Below are 20,421 nucleotides of genomic sequence, written 5' to 3'. Positions count from 1 at the left end.
GGTAAGGCGGTTCTGCCTGGTTCCCTCTCAGCTTGAGAGTGCACAGTGCGGAGCCCGTGGGGGGAGTGGCCAAGCTCCCTCAGCAGCCCCTTTTCCCCTCCTTCCCCTCGCTGATTCCCTCACTCGCGCCAAGAAAGATGGTTGAGCGGCGAATCCTACTCATCTACGGAGGCTCTTTCTCTCCGCCATCCACCTTCTTAGTCAAGGTGGTGGCGGTGGTAGATTGGACTGTTGCAACTGTGAGGGGATTATATTTTGGTTTTGCTCTTTTGGCTTCCCCCACCCGCCTGCCAGAGAGACAGAGACAAGTCTCCATTTCCCCCCCATTGACACAGCAACTGCCACGCGAGAAGACATGGAGGCAAAAGATGTCTATAGGAAGCAGTTGGTCCCACCTCACTCGGGCTCCATGCAAGGTCGTATAGAAGAGGGCGATGTTAAAAAATGATCCGCTCTGGGTGTCAAATACACTAGGTACGCCACTGACTGGACTAGAAGGTCACTACAGCTGAGTCCTATGTTTGAATGATTCATGTAATTTAACATTGGATGACCACTCCACATAGTTGAACACACACAAATTAACTGCAGCACTGCCTCAATCACAAAGAAAACAAATTTTGTTTTATTTCTTTGATAAGTAGGAATGTGAGCGGTTACAATGCCCTGCATAAAGAGCACTTACATTCATGCAAACTCATTTTTACCAACAGTAAGGGCAGATCTCACACTATTTACTCAGGTACAGATAGCTGAATACAAAACACTGGCTCTGTTGTGAAGGGTGCATGCATATATACATGCTTTCCCCTTTAAAATATACAGAAATGGAGCACTTATCCTTTCTATATATATAATTCTATACTTGTGCTGAGCCAGTGCAAAGCAAGGATTATTGCTGAATGCTGGCAATCTAGCTGAAGGTTAAAGAAGCACCACTCTAGTATGGGTGCTTGGAAAGCAAACAGACCCCTGGAAAAGGATCAAAGAGAGAAGGAATAAAATATTACAGTAAAGCATATAAGAGAGTTTATATTTCATAGTATGCAGGAAAGAATACCATCTTAGCTGGAATACCCTTCACTTCTTTTACTTCCTATTTAGATATTGCCTGAGGAAGCTAAGGCTTACATTTGAAAGACTCTTTTATGATGAATGTTAGCTTTGTGTATTATCTTTGAAAGGTCAGCCATCCAAAAGATTTGCATCAATTCTTGAATTCTCTCTCTCTTTATATATATATGCATATAAATACACACATACATATACATACTGGGTACAAAAATGTAAACTGAAGGTAAGCCTGTATTTAAATTGATAATCCATATCCGTTCTAAGAGATTATAGCAGTCCTCATTTTGAGATGCTCTCTCACCTTGAGCAAGTCTTTGATATTTGGCGGGAGAGAAACCTTCAGGCTAGAGAACATTTTCCTTCAGCATAATTTTCTAATTCCTCAGTGTTTCTACATGAATCCAGTACATTTTCCTGAATTAATTGAAATAGATGAAACCCAACCTTTTGGTACCCTTACTTATGTCACTCAGAGCTGTTTCAGGCTGTATGTGGATGTGTTTCCTGGTGAGCTCCATTATGTCTGAAGGGGCAACATATGCCTGTAAACCCACAGGGATGTATCCTAGGGAGCTGCCATTGGCTGCAGCTTTCCATTACATGGACATTTCTCCTCAAATTACATAGGATTTCACTGTATGGCATATTAATGTAAAGTAGACAACTGGGAAATTCATAGCATGAAGAACCATAACCTTTCTCCCATCCCAGGAATAGACTTTTACTGCTTAGCTTTCTCTTAGCTGCAGAAAGGGGAAGTATAAACTTGGAGCTCAGCAGTCAAATACTGCATACCTCTCCTTAGCATACTACTCAGAATTCTATCTATGATGATTATTATGTTGATTTATTACCAGTCCACTCTGTGGCCCAAGGGAAGGTCACAATAATTTAAAATACAACATTAAAAACAGTTTAAAATTACAATAATAGGTTGGATCTTAACTCCCAAGAAGGTCTGTAGGAAAGGGGGTGGTATTTCAAAGGGACTGCTTTGCCCCATATATCCCTATATGGCAACTCTGTTCCTCAGATGGGGCACTGCTGAGAGAGCATCAGGCCCCAGAAGTGCACTCAACCTGCACTATCAATCGGGCTTCCAGTGTTGCAGCTCCAGCCCTCTGGAATCAATTACCAGCCAAAATTTGACAGACGCTTAATGTTATCATGTTTAGTTGCCTATTTAAGACATTTTTATTCAAGAAAGCCTTACTTGAGGAATGACCCACTTATGGAATATTAATTGAATATTTGCAGATATGGTTTTATTGTTATTTTTTCCTTGAATTTGCAAGCTATGGTTTTATTGTTTTTAGAGTTTCATAGAAATTATTGCTTTTAGAACGTGGGCTTTATGCTTCGATGGCCTCTGGCTGTGAAGCGGTTTATAAATCTTTTAAATAGATAATAAATACTCACAGAGGGCCTAGGACTACTAGTTTGCTGCATGCTCATAGTTGCTGAAATTGTAGGGTGTTTAAACACAAAGGGTAGCCCAAGATAGCTTTTGATTAGCTAAAGGTTAATAGCCCTTAGGCATGTGGCATGTGTGGGGAAAAAGTTTGAAAAGCCTGCACATGGTCCCAATCAGAGCTTGGAAAAGTTACTTTTTTAAACTACAACTCCCATCAGCCCAATCCAGTGGCCATGCTGGCTGGGGCTGATGGGAGTTGTAGTTCAAAAAAGTAACTTTTCCAAGCTCTGGTCCCAATCCATAGTGAGCCAGGCATTGGCAGAAAACTAGCATTACTCAACAGGTGTTGGAAGTCAAATTCTAAACTTGGAAATTGATATGTAGAACTGGCTTACCAAATCCCAGTGGACTCCATATGCATTCACTGTGCACCCAGATGGTTGTGTTACTAGCTCTTAGATATGATTGGTTCTCCTTTCCACAAGCGTCTTGTGTTGGTCTTCAGTGTTTTGATCTAAGCAACATGCCTGGCCACCTGGTCTGACCACCCCATGCTGTTTCTCTTTTTAAACTGAGCATGACGATTGACTTTTTTCCCTTTCTGCAATTTGTCCAATATTCCTAACTTTACAAAACACATACCAGTAGCCATGGGCATCCACAGGATTTTTCAAAGCGGGGCACACTGAAAGGAGGAGCAAGCTAGTTTTTCATCATAAAATGAGAAGAACAGTGCCTGTCTACACGCTAGAAATGCTAGACACTTAGAAAGTAAAGATGGGAATCTGGGATTATGATTAATCAGGGGAGTCTTGTCCCCTCCCCACCTATATCCATGCCAGCAGCATGGAAACATTTCAAAGCTTCTCCCAAGAAACTTATGCAAAAGGTATAATTACAATGGGCTCTTGAGCAAGTTCATTCACTTTCCAGCACCTTAAGAATATGGAATATGAGAAGCAATCATAAAGGGCAAAATTTCCTTGCACATATGCAGAGTTTACTTCTCTCAACCCCTATATAGCAGTGAGCTTTGCATGCATCTTAATTTGGGGAAAGGACTTCCCAAGCAATACCTAACACCTCTCATTTTTGAAATTGAGCAAATGCTAGCCAGTGTCTATTGGTATTATTGTCAGTGGTTCTATATCTGTACTTAGATATTACTCAAGGGCTCAGTACATTTAATTCTAATTGACCTGGTGGATTTGGTTAACACTTGCCACCAAGAACCTATCAATTATTTAATGGTTAAATGAATGAGACTGAAATGCATAAATAGCACCAAGCAAAAGGGAAGTGTTTGGGGTTTTTTAAAAAAACAAATCTCATCAGGAAAAGGCTTTTCCTGTGGCAGTTACAATGCAGTAAATTGTGTGGGTGCAGAACTACTGTCGACTAAAGTAGAAAAAAAATCCTACATTGAGAAGATTTGAAATCTCATCGGAAGGGAAGCAGTGAGATGGGAAATGCTCTCTTCTAGGTAACAAAATCTTCAGTTTCTTTTCTTGATGTTGAAATGCAGGTCTAATGAATAGCATAATAGGGTGAGAATGCAATAAATCCTGACTTGTGAAAAGGCTGTGAAATGTCTGGGTATATTCTGAAAATAGGATGTTATCTCTCTTTCTCTCTGTTGACTTGAAGTTGGCTAACCTAAAAAAATCAATTTGCCTTGTCAATGCTTCCTGGAGTAGAATTCCACTCTTTGGTCCTTATCCCAGGTAAGACAATATTTGCAATTGCACTGTGTATGAAAGAAATAATAATAATAATAAAAATAAAAATCTGTGAATGAGCAGATACTGCTAAGGCATTTTTGGGTACATTTGAGTATAAATTGGTTGTTATGGAGACCGGTAAAAATAAACGCTGATATTTTGCCCTGGGTTCATTCCTTCTAGCCTGCTGAAGAAAATTGAACGTGAAACATGGAGAGAAAGTGGCGTTTCATTAATTGCCACTGTAACCCGTCTTATGGAGAGATTGCTGGACTACAGGTGAGCAATTGCTGCATGCATTATAGAAAGAAATATGTCATGGTCTGAAAGTTGACTGTCAGCTTTCCTGGAGAAAATTATCATCAGCTAGAACATGAAAACACACACAACATCAAATATCGAGTTTCAGGAGTTCAGAATTCAATATAGGATACGAGGGGAAAGTCATGTTTGAATGATCCCCCTCCCCAAAAAACACTTATTGCCTGTCAAAAGCAAGCTTGCATGCCAGGAAGAAGAGTTCTAACATAGCCTTCTCCCTGACATGATAGTTTTCTATCTTCAGGGAGCTTCCCCCCCGCCCCCCAGCAAATATTCTGTAGTCACAGAATGTTAGTAAAATGTCGTGATTCTGAATGTGTAGATCAGATCCAAATGTGTCCCTTAGGGTAGTAAATGTCAGTTGTATATTGGATAGCAAAGGCACACTACTATGCACCCCTACTGTGCACTAGATGGATCCTGTACAGGGCAGGTTGCAATTCTTACCTTTCTCACTTTTAACATCTGTAGGAGCTGTCACAACAGACACAGTCAAGGATTGAGGACTAATTGTCTAAGGGGCTGTATATTTGGCATAGAGAGAGGCCATCTGTGGCCTGAAAACATAATGGCAGCTAGACAAACCAGATAAAAGATGTAGGAGATAGGTAGCACTAGTCTCAGGGTTGTTTTTTTACTCCTTTCTAATTTTAGATTAATAGGTAGACTCACTCAATATCCTGGAAAGATGAGGATCTGAACCATAATTGTTATCCTTGCTTTCAATTTTATAAGATAGCTAAGTTATTAAAGATTTATGGTGTGGATCCAGAAATGAAGCTTGGGCATACGTAGTGGGATATTCATTTTTAAATAAATAAATAAATGTTATCCATGTATTGATGCTTTACAGAGAACAAGAGGATCTGTCCCTACCACAAAGGTCTTACAATCTATGGTGTAGATTGCCCATGGACTAGATAGGTTTAAAAAGAAAGACAGTTTAGTCTGGAAGCTGCAATGTAGCCTCCAAGGGTAGGGATGGGGAACCCTTTTTCCAGCTCAAAGACTGCATTTTCTTCTCAGCGACCTTCTGGTGGCCAAGTGCTGGGTGGGCAGGGTCATAGGCAAAAAGTGAGTGGAGCATCAAATGTAAATTTTATATAGGCTAGTTTCTGCACACACCTCTCTCTATCCTCTCTATCCTCTATCAAGTCAAGCAAGAGGCATTATCACAGTTCAAGGACACATTCCAGTCAGGCAAAAACATTCCTGCAGGGTGTGAAGCAGGCCCAGTGAGGGGGTGTGGCCTGGGAAGAGGGGATGTGGCTAGGAAGAGTGTGTTGCTTGGAGAGAATCCCAGGGGCCAGCTAGAGAGGCCTGGAGGGCTGCATTTGGCTTGAGGTTCCCCACTCCTGCTCCAGGATAATAGATCAGCACTCTTCTGTTTTGCCCAGTTCTGGTGTAGCTGAGGCATCAAGAGAATGCTGTGGGAAAGGCACCAGAGGACCCCACAGGAGTATAGCTCCATTCCTCTTAATTCCTTTGCCCCATTTTTTGGCTATGGAGCAGCTGCCTGATGTGCTGGGAGTGCAAATGCTGTCCCAGGTCTTGGCTGATAGAAGCACTATCTCGTATCCCATGCTGGCTATGGAGCAGCCAGGCTCTAAGTCTCAGTCTGTGGGTAGGCCACAGCCATTTGACTTAGACTTTGGATGCCTCCAGGTGCTCTTTTGCCAAGAGAGAGTGTGCAAGTGATTGAGTGAGAGTGAGCCCGCCTGAGACCTGAAGCCAGGAAGAAATTTATAAAATACAAGGAGCTTGCTTGGAATTATACTCTTGCAAATTTCATATTAAAGCAGCACGTGGTTGTAGTTAAAGGCCCTCAGAGGCACTCTGCATCTTATTGCTCTTCATGTTTAAGGGCTCAAATCCAACACAGAAAACTAGTTTGGGGGCTAAACTTGCAGATTCTGGGGTTGAACACACTGGAGCTTTGGCTCAGAATAAGCAGTATACCTAATAATAATAACAATAATGATCTGTGGGTCATTAACTCTTGATAGAAGAAAGATGCCCTGCTCCTGATCTCCACAATAAACATGAACAGAAGAAGAGGAGGGAAATGAAGGCAGAAACAAAGGATGAATGTGCAGTTATTGTAGTTACACATACTTTGATTTACCCTAAATCATGTCTTTGTACTCTGAGATTTTAGTTTGCATTTGGTTTATAGCTAGAGTACCAGCTGACATACATTCTTGAATCAACAAGTATTTGAGTCTATTAATACAGAATTTATCTTGGATACATCATTTTATATGGCATGCATAATTAATTCTTCTGCACATTATTTGATCTGATTTTTTTTAACACCTGCAGGGACTGCATGAAAATGGGAGAAGTGGATGGCAAAAAGATTGGGTGCACTGTCAGCTTGTTGGTGCGTATCTCTCTTTCTCTTGGGAGATCATGTTATGACACTTTAAAATCTGAATGTTTAAATAAGGAACACATTTTTAATAGCCTGCTTTCCAAATTCAGATTTAAAGTACAATTTCCACTGCAGCATTAATGAATTCAAAAACTATTATAGAATCATAAACTATTCATGTTACATTTGAATATATATTTATAAGCCTGCAAAAATACAATTGTCCAGTCTGTATTTTGGGTAGTGGGGTGTGCATGTCTATATTATATATTATAAGCTGGAACGTGGGACAGTAAAAATACATATCCAAGGAGAAGGAAATACTTCTGAGTGGATACACTACTTTGCTGGGGATGGGGAAAGGGAGCAACAGTTTGAGTCAGCTGAGAGGCTCGAGGACAGTGGTTAATAACAGAGGAGGGGTCGGGACTACAACTAGAAAGGGAATAAATGGCATCCCTACCTGTGACATTTGTACCCACTTAACATTTGTACCCACATATATCAGTATGTTTCATTGTAATGAATGCAAGCAGGGATGCATTACTGGGTCTTGTTTGTTTATTAATTGATTAAAACATGACTGGATCTAATTCTGCTCAGGAAAAAACCCCTGTAGTTTTCCTGTCAAATCTTGAAATTGTGCCATGATAAGCTTCTTAATTCTCAAATTAAAAAAAGTTAAGGTGTAAATCGAGAAATACTAAAACAATCTCCTTCTTAGTTTCTTGCAAACAGCAAATATCATACATCACATCCGTCAGCAGAGGCCACCATTACCTCTGACATTTATACACAGAAAACAGAATGATGCACTCCATCAGAGTCACGTTGGCCTCCATCCAGGGAACTGAGAGCATATCCTATAAATTCAACAGCATTTGTAGAGCTGACCATGACCTGTCTGATCAATGTGGATGATTTCCACATAATTGGTCATAGCCCGTGGGCAAGAGGGTCTGCCAACATTGAATCTAGCACTTAATTTCCCACTGCCTTATAGATTATCTACACTGTTGGCAACATTACAACCATTGCAAGTACATTGCAAGTACATTGTGTTTGTTCATTGCCACATACAACCACTAATATTTCACATTTTCCCACTTGTAGGACTTTGGAAATTAAGGAGATTATATTCTATCACAGCAATTGAAAGTAAACAATAAAAGAGGCTACTGTTTCAAACTCATCAATTTATTTCATTTTTCAGAGGCAATCTACTATTTTATTTTAGTTGGGCTTTATATTTTAATAAGTCAGGAATGTTACTTACCAGGACAACCCTGGCTGGAGTCCTTTTGAGCATTTAGTACTCTTGCCGCTGTCACTTCTGCAGGTGACACAGTAAGTCACAGGACCATCTTGCTGGCACGCGGGTTCAGAGTAGAAGAGAAGGGTTGTATCCAACTAATTCTGCTTAGAGGAGAACCATTGAAATAAAACCCAAGTTAGTCATTTCCATTAATTTCAATGGGTCTATTCTGACTAATGTTTGATTCAACTCAAAATTAGAAAGCATGTCACAGTGCAATTCACCTAGGAAGTAAATCCTGCTGTGTCCAATAGGGCTTAGTCCTGGGAAAGTGTGCAGAGGACTGCAGCCTTCAAAGGATTTTCTGCCTACAAGAGATCTGGTTAATGAAATCTTGGCTGCCTGTAACAGAAACCTTCCTAATCTTTACAAAAGATAGAAAATGGTATAACACTTTACCCCTATAAGTGAAAATGTATTTTTTCTAGTTCAGTCAGCAACATTGGATTACTGCGACCATTTATTTATATAAGATTTTGGGCCCACCCTTCCTCCCTTAGGACCAGAGGGTGGCTTATGATGATAAAATACTTTTGCATTTTAGCCTTACTCAGTGGAATTTAGACCAGAATATGTGATGGTGGTCTCTTTTGTTAATATTTTTGTCTTGCCAATGTAGCAAATAATAAGCTCTCATGGGGTGTAACAAATATAAAAAACATACTTCAAATTATTGATAGAGATTTCTGTCCCACTCTTACAATCTTCTAGTGCTCAGGACAGCTTATAACAATTTTAAAATCATAATGCCATAAAATATAATTAAAATATATTAAAAATGCCACAATAAAATACCTTGAATGCAAAACTTTCAAATGCATCAAAATACAGTAAAGGCAGAAAGCACAGATTAAAATGACCTTTGAAGCAGACACAGTAAGTGCCCCTTCTCTGATGAGCTTCCGCCAGACCCTGAAGACATGGCTCTTCAGGAAGGCTTTTGGGATGGCCTAGGCTTTTACTGTTGTTTTTAAATTTTAATGTTTAATGTATTGTTTTTATTCTGTACGTCGCCCAGAGTGGCTGGTGAACCAGCCTGATGGGCGACTAATAAATTCAATAATAATAATAATAATAATAATAATAATTAGCAGATGCCAGAATTATTTTTTTACCAACTAGCAAAAGATAGCCAGAGACAAGGCCATTTGCACTTCAGTGGGCCTCTTCTGCATAGTTTCCAAATCACTCATCTCTGCTATGTAACCAGTGGCACAAATTTATGATAATCCTTGCCAATTTCCAAATTGCTCATCAAAATATTCATTGTAATGTCCACAAAAATCTATTTAATTTAAGAAAGTCTTTGCCGTAAAGACAAGTACGAAAGGTGGATTAATGAAGCTCAGGGAAGACTGTTCTTGAAAAGCCCAAACTTGTGCCTTTTATATGAAGAGCCAAATAGGCTCTTAATCATTTTCTTAACAGCAAGAGCTTGTCAGGGTAAGAACTGTGAAACCTTGGTGACACTTTAATTGCAAGGTTGTTTTTTCTTTCTACTTTATTCATGGGCTCAGACTGCTCAATTCTTTTAATGTCCCTGCCTTGTAACCATCAATATGGACTATACCTTACCATTTACAAAACCTGATGAAAATGTCTCCAAATGTCTCAGATTAGATTCTCCTGGTATGCATGTAGGCATGATTTTACAATCCAGCAAGTCCATTTTAAGTACAACGGTAATATTGCACTTCATAAGACAAAGAGGTACCAATGATACATTTGTCTTACAGTACTTGACCTATGTGTCCTGCTTCACTTAAACATGCTTTCATGTAGCTTCTTCCAACTAATCAAGAAAGCCACTTTCAATGCTTTGTGTTGCTGTTTGTGGCTGCTGTGGATCCTGTGTCAAAGGGAAATTTCTTTTAATAGCAGCAGCTGAAGTGAAAAGTCATTAATCTTGCAAAGCACACCATGATGCTGAAATGAAAGAAGCTGTCTTCAGAATGACTACTGAGACTAGTAGCATTTAAATAACTTGTTATGTGCCTTCAAGTCAATTTTGACTTACGGCGACCCTATGAATCAGCGACCGCCAAGACCATCTGTCATGAACCACCCTGTTCAGATCTTGTAATTTCAGGTTTGTGGGTTCCTTTATGGAATCAATCCATCTCTTGTTTGGCCTTCCTCTTTTTTTCAACTCCCTTTTGATTTCCCCAGCATTATTGTCTTTTCTAGTGAATCATGTCTTCTCATTATGTGTCCAAAGTATGACAACCCCAGTTTCATCATTTTAGCATCTAGTGACAGTTCTGGTTTAATTTGTTCTAACACCCACTTATTTGTCTTTTTCGCAGTCCATGGTATGCACAAAGCTCTCTAACACCACATTTCAAATGAGTGGATTTTTCTCTTATCCGCTTTTTTCACTGTCCAACTTTCACATCCATACATAGAGATCGGGAATACCATGGTCTAAATAATCTTGACTTTAGTGTTCAGTGATACATCTTTGCATTTGAGGACCTTTTCTAGTTCTCTCATAGCTGCCCTCCCCAGTCCTAGCCTTCTTCTAATTTCTTGACTATTGTCTCCATTTTGGTTAATGACTGTGCCGAGGTATTGATAATCCTTGACAAGTTCAATGTCCTCATTGTCAGCGTCAAAGTTACATAAATCTTCTGTTGTCACTACTTTAATATTTTTGATGTTCAGCTGTAGTCCTGCTTTTGTGCTTTCCTCTTTAACTTTCATCAGCATTCGTTTCAAATCATTACTGGTTTCTGCTAGTAGTTTGATATTGTCTGCATATCTTAAATTATTGATATATCTCCCTCCAATTTTCACACCTCCTTCATCTTGGTCCGTTTTTCGTATCATATGTTCTGCGTATAGATTAAACAAATATGGTGATAAAATACACCCCTTTCTCACACCCTTTCTGATTGGGAACCAATTGGTTTCTCCATATTCTGTCCTTACAGTAGCCTCTTGTCCAGTGTATAGGTTGTGCATCAGGACAATCAGATGCTGTGGTACCCCCATTTCTTTTAAAGCATTCCATAGTTTTTCATGTTCTACACAGTCAAAGGATTTGCTGTAATCTATAAAGCACAGGGTGATTTTCTTCTGAAATCCCTTGGTCCGTTCCATTATCCCACGTATGTTTGCAATATGATCTCTGGTGCTTCTTCCTTTTCTAAATCCAGCTTGGACGTCTGACATTTATTGCTCCATATATGGTAAGAGCCTTTGTTGTAGAATCTTGAGCGTTACTTTACTTGCATGGGATATTAAGGCAATAGTTTGATAATTCCCTGGGATTCCCTTTCTTTGGAATTGGGATATATATTGAACGCTTCCAGTCTGTGGGCCATTGTTTAGTTTTCCATATTTCTTGACAAATTTTTGTCAAAATTTGGACAGATTCAGTCTCAGTAGCTTGTAGCAACTCTATTGGTATGCCATCTGTTCCTGGTGATTTGTTTCTTCCAAAATTTTAAGAGCAGCTTTCACCTCACATTCTAAAATTTCTGATTCTTCATCATACGGTTCCTCCATGAATGAATCTGACATCCTGGTATCTCTTTTATAGAGTTCTTCTGTGTATTGCTTCTATCTTCCTTTTATTTCATCTCGATCAGTCATTGTGTTCCCCTGTTGATTATTTAACATCCCTACTCTTGGTTTAAATTTCCCTTTCATTTCTCTAATCTTTTGTTCGTCCCATTTTGTTGTCCTCTTCTATTTCTATACAATAACTATTGTAATAGTTCTCTTTGTCCCTATGTACTAGTCGCTGTATTGTTGCATTTAGGGTTCTGGCCGTGTTTCTGTCTCCTCTTGCTTTTGCTTTCCTTCTCTCTTTAATCATTTTAAGAGTTTCTTCAGTCATCCTTTGAGGTCTTTCTTTTTAATGAGAGGAATTGTCTTTTTGCATTCTTCCCTGATAATGCCTCTGACTTCAGTCCATAGTTCTTCTGGTTCTAAGTCAACTACGTGTAAAGCCTCAAATCTGTTCCTTATTTGATCTTTATATTTTTTCTGGGATGTAATTTAAATTGTATTTTGGCATTATGTTTGCTTTGTTGTTCTTTAGCTTTACTCTGATTTTCGATAGGACCAGTTCATGATCTGTACCGTAATCTGCTTCTGGTCTTGTTTTCGCAGAAAGTATGGATCTTCTCCATCTTCTGCTACCAGTTATGTAAACAATTTGATTCCTATATTGTCCATTTGGTGATGTCCACGTATACAGTAGTAGTAGTAGTAGTAGTCTTTATCTGCAGTCAAAGACCCGTCCTGTTATAGGCAGTTACGAAATACAGAATAAAAACAGTTAAAAGAAGTATGTAAGTTAAACGTATATACATGTCAAGTGAACTGGTAAATTAATACAAATTATTGTTAAAGGGGAATCCACTGGGATGGAGCAATTTAGGCTTGGAAAAATTCTGAATGTATCCGTTGCGCAAAATGGATGAATTTAGCAACTTTTATAGTAATTCCTTTATTGCGCCCTGATAAGAGATAGCCAATCTTATTTGTGGGAGCCATTAAAGTAAGGTGTTGAAATATATTTAATAATGAATGGCAGCGTATGTTGTGGTATAGTGGACAGTCAAATACAACGTGTGAAAGCGTTTCAATAATGTCATTGCCACAGGGGCATCGACGTTGGTCCAGCGGAATCTTTTGAAATCTTCCTGTGAGTAATGCGGATTGAATGACATTGAACCTAGCCCTAGTAAAAGCCAACCGAAGGTTTGGATCTGTTAGAAAGTCCAGATATGGGGAATATTTAAAAGGTTCTGGGTTTAGTTTAAAGTATAGAGGGGAACAGATTTTTGTAGCATTTGTGAGGGTAGTTTGGAAGTCTATGTCATAAAGACGGGTACGAATAAGGGCTTTAGCCGAGGTTGACGTTAGAGTTGTCAAATATTCGTGAGATAGACCAATAGAGGAAAGTTTTCTCAAAAGTTTGTTACTCCAGGTGGAGGAAAAAGAATTGTTCCAAAGATATTTTAGGAAGCCCATGCACTGCTCATAGGCTAATTTGGCCCAGTAGTTGGAAGTTAGCGCCCAAGCCTGGCATTGAATAGAAGGAAGGCCAAGTTCTAATCTTAGGGCAGATGTCGGGACGCATCTTGGTACACCCAGCAATCATCGTAGAAAATAGGAAAGGACTACCTCGATGGGGGAAGCCAGTGCATGTATCCAGATGGGCACTCCAAACAAAAGCTGGGGAATGATTTTTAACTGAAAGACCTGGGTAGCTGCGGGCACATATCTTCCTCCCTTACGGAAGAAGAAATGTAAGATGTTTTTAACAGTTGTGCGTGCGGTTAGTATAGCGGCCCTTATATGGGTGTTCCATTTGAGCGTAGAGTGAAAAATAATTCCGAGATATTTATAATGTGGGACAAGTGCAATTTGTTGGGCATTTACTGTCCAGGAGCCAGAGGATTTATATCTCGAAAATATTAAAATTTTAGTTTTGTTGTAGTTAATGATGAGTTGGTTGTGCTCACAGTAGGACATAAAGGCGCGTAAAAGACGCTTAAGACCAACCTTGGAGAGGGAAAGGAGGGCCGCGTCATCAGCATAAAGGAGAAGGGGACAAGGGTGGATCCCAATTTTGGGTGAATGATAATCATTAGACATGCAGATGGAGTTGATATCATTAAGGTATAAGTTAAACAGAAGGGGAGCAAGTATGCAGCCCTGTCTAACCCCTTTACTGATGGGAATTGCGTTGGTTAAACCTCAGTCTCGACCACAGCGGACTCTAAGGGAAGTGTGTTGATGCAGGTTACGTATTAGAAAAAGTAGTCTTTTGTCTATTGATAGATTTGTTAGTTTTGTCCAGAGGATGTCTCTTGGGATTGTGTCAAATGCGGATTTAAGATCCACAAATGCAACATAAAGGCCATTTCCTCTGTTTCTCTTGTATTTTTCTGCTAGAAAGTGCAACAGAAAACAGTGATCAAGGGTGGACCTAGCTTTCCTAAATCCTGCCTGTTTGTCGCCCAAAATGGAGTTTTCCTCAATCCAGTTGCTCAGTTTTTCTTTTAGGTATGACGCGTAAAGTTTTCCAATAACTGATAATAGGCTAATTGGCCAATAGTTTGACGGATCTTCTTTGTCTCCTTTTTTAAAGATTGGAACTACAATAGCTTCTCGCCAGATCGGTGGAAATTGGCCTGAATTATTGATTTTAGTGAAAAGGTTAGCTAGAATCGGGGCCCACCAGTCAGGAAAATTTATCAAGAGTTCTGGGGGAATGTTATCGGGGCCGGGGGCCTTTGCAGTCTTAAGACCTTTTATCAAAAAGAGAATCTCCTTTGTGGTAACTGGGGGCCACTGGGGGAGGTTTGAAAAGTCAGGGGGGGATATATAACTTGGAGAGATTGGATGGGAAGATTCCAGGAAGAAACGTTCCCATTTTTGAGGTGGGATGTTACAAAATGTGTTTGGTAAGGAATTCATCAAGTTGGAAATGATTGACCAAAATTTTTTATGGTTTTTAGATCTGGCAGCGATTATCAAAGACTGCCAGACCTCCTGTATGGCCTCTCTTTTTTTGATCTCCAATGCCTGTTTGTAGTTTCTTTTGATGACGTAATATTCGGGAGGGAGACTGTTAAGGTTTTGCTGGCGATAAAGTAAGTAGGCATTTCTGAGTTGGCGTTTAAGATCTAAACATTCGCCATCAAACCAGCGAGACGCGGCACGGGACTTGTTATTGGCTCTAGTGGTTTTAGGTAACAGGAGAGAGGTTAGGTTTGATAGTAATTGGTCATAATGGGTGAAAAGAGTGGATAAATTTACATCGTTTGTTAATTGTTCACGGATGGTCAAAGCCCAAGGTGCATTCAGGAAAGATGTAATTTTTGTGGCCAGATTTGGGGTCCAGATCGTTTTTTTATGAGTAAGATATGTATGATTTAAGGTTGGGTTGTATTTCTTATTCAGACAGATTTCCTCCGAAATGTGACAGTGGAATATTAGGGGGAGGTGATCGCTGTTTTGAGTAGATCCAACTGCAAAAGATATTTTTTGACTCAATAGTTTCTTTGATATTATAATATAGTCGATCACGCTATTTCCCCGGGAAGAGATGAAAGTGAATTCCCCGCTACCTTTAATATGTTGGAGTCCATTTAAAATCAAGAGATCATGGATACCCACAGTTCGTGTCAAACATATCCCCCCATAATTGGTCTTAGAGTCTTTCGATGATCTGTCAAGGGGAGAGGAGTACTGTTCGGTATCTTCCTCATGCCATAGGGTGGAGGCAAACAGCGTCTCATTGTTAGGACCAATCCTGGCGTTGAAATCACCTAGCAAAATCAATTTAGCGTTTGGAAATCTGTGTTCTAGGTCGGTTAGATAGTTATCGAGAGAATCCCATATTGCTTCTATATGGCGCCGTTGATTTGATGGAGGGATATACACATTGATAATTATAATATTTGTTGTTTGAAACGGGAGAAGAACTGCCATGGCAAAGTCTGCCATGGGGTGAAGTTCGGTGTGATGAACTGATAGGGAAGTAGAAATAAAAATTGCTAGCCCTCCTTTTGCTCTGCCTTTTCCAGTGGTGGGAAGCATCGCTGGAAGGTGATAAGAAGAAAATCCATTCATAGTTGGTGTCGTAGTGGACCAGGTCTCTTGTATCGCGATTATATGATAATTACCCAAATAGGCCAGGAGTTCTTGATCATTTTGTTTAGAGTTCCAGCCGGCCAGATGCCAAGATAGAAAGTGAACTGTATCTTGTTTGGGGGGACAAGGTGGAGACGGTATAGTAGCTCCAAAATTTCTGGAAGGGGTATGTTGTCAGATCGAATCTTCCGCTATAGGAGACAAAGTAGAGTTGTTACACAAATGGGATATGTCAAATTGCCCAGAGGGAGAGCCTAGTTCTTCCGGGTATAGGTGTCTGGCTTTATCCCATGTGTCCCCTACCAAGATCGGTTTGTGAATTAATTTTGGAGTTGGAATTATATTAGTGTCCACTGGAGGGTTCCTCTGTCGAGATACATGGCCTCCCAAAAATTCCTTATCGACGAAGTTTTGGTTAGAAGTCTTGTTCAAGTAGTCCTTCTCTGCTGCTGATGTTTTAAAATGTCGTATCAGTTGGTAGAGCTTATTGACGAGTATTGACCGTTCAGTATCAGGAAGAAGGGAGTAAAGTTCAATAAGTTGTTCTTCTTCAGGTTCCAGCTCCTTCATACAGGCTGAAAGGGATTTGGGATCCTCATAAGAGTGCTGTGATAGCGTATCTGAAGTTGATGAGTTTGTGGTTTGGGCCATGGCCTCAGCTGAGGAGTCTTGCAGTAATAAAGCAGGTGCATTCGCCCCTGGATCAAAAAAAGCTATCAAGGGAGTTGGTGGAGCCCTGTTGATGTAATACCTGGAGATCGTTAAGCCGGCTCTTCTGAATTGATCTTTTATTCGGAAAATCTGGTTGGCAATATGTTGAGAGTGAAGGGTCACTATTAGGCGCCATTCATAGAAATTGGTAGAGATATTAGTCATGGAATGGATATAGTTCGTACGTGTACCTGAATGTAGAGTTTTTCCAAAACGCCAATCCAAAGCAGGAATGCTTGGATAATTTGAGCTGTTTCCATGACTTATGCGGCAGTAGGAGATAACCAATTTCCTCTGTTGGAGGATTAAGTTCCGAGATTTTACGTATGTATTAGGTATTTCAAAACGATTGTCAGTACTGATATTTGCTATCCCAGTGTACGAAGAGGGTGAAGATTCATCAATATCAATGACTGAAGGTGGATCTGAGCCTCGAGGGGTACTATAAGAAGTACGGCCTGCAAGGTGATTGATGGGCTGATTTCCAGTAATAACAGAATGGGAGGAATTTACTATTTTTTGTTTAGGTTTTAATTCCATCAGTTTGAATAGCGGTTTGAAATTGAATTTCTTTTGTTCAGTAGGTTTATTATTATTCTTATATTTTGGTTTTTTTGCCATTTTAAGATTCTTTTTTGATATCGATTTGCTTTTTGAAGATTGATCCTCGTTCCTTAATTTGGAGGTTGCATCTTTTTTATTACAATCTCCATCAGAATGGTTGTTAGATTGACTCTTGTGTGAGGGCTCCGTGGGGTTGAGCTCTCCCATGCTTCCGGGTAGTGAAGGCCCAACCGCCCGGACTAGAGTTGTGAGAAGGTTATTGGTTTCAGTGATGTAAGTTTTGATTAAGTGTAATTCTTCCAGTATTAGTGACTGCCCGTTCTGTTGGAGGGCTTTCGGGGCTAGTCCAGATGTTATTTCCTTTCCAAGAGGGCGTATATATGACTCATCCCTCGCTTGATAAGAGTCAATTGTAAGTAACTCAGAAGGAGGTCCCTCCAAAATTGAATTTAGAGAGGAATTAAAGCCAGCATCCATAAGTTCCTTGGCTAAACTCTTGGAAGCTGAGTTCAAAAAGTTGGTTTGAGCAGGCAAATGACGTTCAAGTGACCATTCGTGGTACTGTTTAGAAAGAGGGGCTGCGCATTGATTTATTTGGGGCTGATCTGTATGTTGAGACAAATTGTGTCTGGGAGGAAAAAAACGTGTGATTGCTGGTTGAAAGCTGTTATGTTGTGCTTTGTTATCCATTTCCTCTCTCTCGGGATGTTCTTTGCTCTGCTCTTGTTTCGGGCTGGTGATTTATAATGGCGGCAGCCGGGAGTCGGTCTGCTAAGATTTATGGTTTAAGATCTCGATAGCTTTATAACTAAGTTCTCTCTTCAGAAGCTCATATAATCAGTTTAAAGGAAGGCTTCAAAGTCTTTGGCAGCAGCCCAAGAGTTAGCTATCCAATTAAGGCAATAAAGTGAGAAATATGCAGCGTAAAAGAAAGGTACGTCTTACCCGGAAGAAGCCAAACCGGAAGTCCCACGTATACAGTATTCTTTTCGGTTTTTCAAAAAATGTGTTTGCAAGAAACAAATTATTGGCTTCACAGAATTTCAATAAGTCTGCTTCATTTCTGTCTCCTAAGCCCCATTTCCCCACAATTACTGGTTCTTCTCTTTTCCCTACTTTTGCATTCCAGTCCCCCCTGATTATCAACACATCTTGTTTTGGTGTGTGATAATTTCCTCCTATACTTCTGTGTAAAATCTCTCCAACTCCTCTGCTTCTTCATTTGCCATCGGAGCATAGTCTTGGATGATGATGTTAATACATGTCCCGTTTAATCTCATTAATATCACTTGCTCAGACCTTGTGTTGTAGCTCCTAATTACTTTTGCTACATCACTTATCACTATTAAAGCAATGCCATTTCTTCTTAATTTCTCATTTCCTGCATAAAATATTTTGTAGTTGCCTGATTGAAAATGTCCCATTCCCATCCATTTTAATCCACTCACACCAAGTATTGTAATGTTGATACGTTCTGTTTCTTGCTTGACAATTTCTAACTTTCCCTGGTTCATGCTTCTCACATTCCATGTTCCTGTTTTGTGTGTCGTACAACTCCGGACTCTCCTTTTGCATCTGTGCACATCAGCCTCTGGGCTTCCTTTTGGCTTTGACCCAGCTGCGTCATTAGTCACAGCACTACTCGTACTTGACCTTTGTTCTTCCTCAGTAGCTCGGTGAGTGCCTTCTGACCTGGGGGTCTCATCTTTCAGCACTATCTCATGTTGTATTTTGGATACTCTGTTCATAGGGTTTTCGTGGTAAGAGGTATTCAGAGGTTTACCATTGCCTTCCTCTGAGTCTAGATCCTTCTTAGTCTGGTGTCTCAGCTTTCACCATTCCACCTTGGGTGCCCCTGCTAGGAGTTTAGCCTCTTGGTCTAGACTCCTGACGGCATTGCTCTTAGCTTTTTCAATACTCTCAAACCCCCTCACCACATTAAGGTGTGCATCCTAAAGCGGGATTTTAATAACTAGGATGGCCATATGCAAATTTCCGAAAAAGAGAAACTGTAACATTACAAAAGAGGCAGTATATTTGGATAAAAATTGCAAATGTTTATATATATTCATGCCATTTTAGAAATAATTACTACAATTTAAATACAATTCAATACATCTCACCATGATGTGGAAGACTATGATCAGTTGATCTATGTGCCTGCTTAGTTTGCTGTTCAAGTGCTAATGGTTGATGTGCTTCTTCAAGGCCCCTGTTCCTTATGGTTCTTTGGGTTGTATTCAACTAAGTCCTGCTCAGCACACACCCATTGAAATGAATGAACCTACGTTGACCATGCCCTATAACATCAGTGGGTCTACTCTTAGTAGGACTAGTGTTGAATACCACCCTTTATCTTTAAACTGGACTTATTATTTATATTTGTTATCGGAGGCACTGTATTAACAGTTGTTCCAATCCTACCACCAGGATCATTTTCAGAGAATAGCATTGGGTGATCGTTTTTCGCCCCCCTGGCAGTTGTGCTGTGCGGTGCCTCAGAGTACCATCTTGTCCCTAATGCTGTTTAACATCTAAATGAAGCCCGTGGAAGCGGTCCTGAGAAGATTTGAGGCAAGGTGTCAGCAGTATGCTAATGATACCCAGCTCTATTTCTCTGTAACATCTGAATCGGGAGAAGCTGTGCAAGCTCTGGGCTGGTGCCTGGACTTGGTGGTGGACTGGTTGAGGGCCAATAAACTGAGGCAGAATCCTAGGAAGATGAAGGTGCTGTGGGTTGGTAGTTCCCAAGTTCGGATAATTGGTTAATTGCCTGCTTTGGATGGGGTCATATGCCCTCTGAAAGAGCAGGTTCATAGTCTGGGAGTATTCCTGGCTCCATCTTTGTCCCTAGAGGCCCAGGTGACCTCCGTCGCTAGGAGTGCCTTTTATCAACTTCGGCCGGTTAGACAGCTGCGGCTATTTCTGGACCAGGATTTCTTACCACTATTGTGCCTACACTGGTAACCTCCAGGTTGGATTTCTGTAGGGCTGCCCTTGAGGTTGGTCTGGAAGCTGCAGCTGATTCAAAATGTGGCAGGGTATCACCAAGATGTTACCCCCTGCTGAAACAATTGCACTGGCTGCCCACTTTCGAGGTTCTGTTTTAGTGTACAAAGCCCTATACAGCTTGGGACCAGGATACCTGAAATACAATCTTACCCCTTATATACTTAGTCGATCACTGTGCTGTGCAGGTGAGGGCCTCCTAAAGATACCATCTATCAGGAGGTCTGTTCTGCACAATATAGGAAGTGGATCTTTAGTATTGTGGCACCTACGCTGTGGAATTTCCTCCCCTTAAATATTA

The 20,421-nt window shown here is 40.3% G+C and overlaps 1 protein-coding gene across 6 annotated transcripts in view; it reads left to right on the top strand.

The window, feature by feature from the left end:
• The window catches only part of DOCK4 (dedicator of cytokinesis 4), a 386,414-nt gene that overhangs the window by 296,258 nt on the left and 69,735 nt on the right, over window positions 1-20,421 (top strand). For all 6 annotated transcript variants that reach the window (XM_061640010.1, XM_061640007.1, XM_061640006.1 and 3 more), the window contains 2 exons: window positions 4,393-4,488; window positions 6,853-6,913. In XM_061640010.1, the coding sequence (XP_061495994.1) occupies window positions 4,393-4,488; window positions 6,853-6,913 (157 nt within the window). The remainder of the gene's footprint in view (window positions 1-4,392; window positions 4,489-6,852; window positions 6,914-20,421) is intronic.

The sequence above is a fragment of the Rhineura floridana genome, chromosome 8 (genome assembly GCF_030035675.1).
Source record: "Rhineura floridana isolate rRhiFlo1 chromosome 8, rRhiFlo1.hap2, whole genome shotgun sequence".
NCBI classification, from domain to species: Eukaryota; Metazoa; Chordata; class Lepidosauria; order Squamata; family Rhineuridae; genus Rhineura; species Rhineura floridana.
This window is presented reverse-complemented; position numbering and strand designations above follow the sequence as displayed.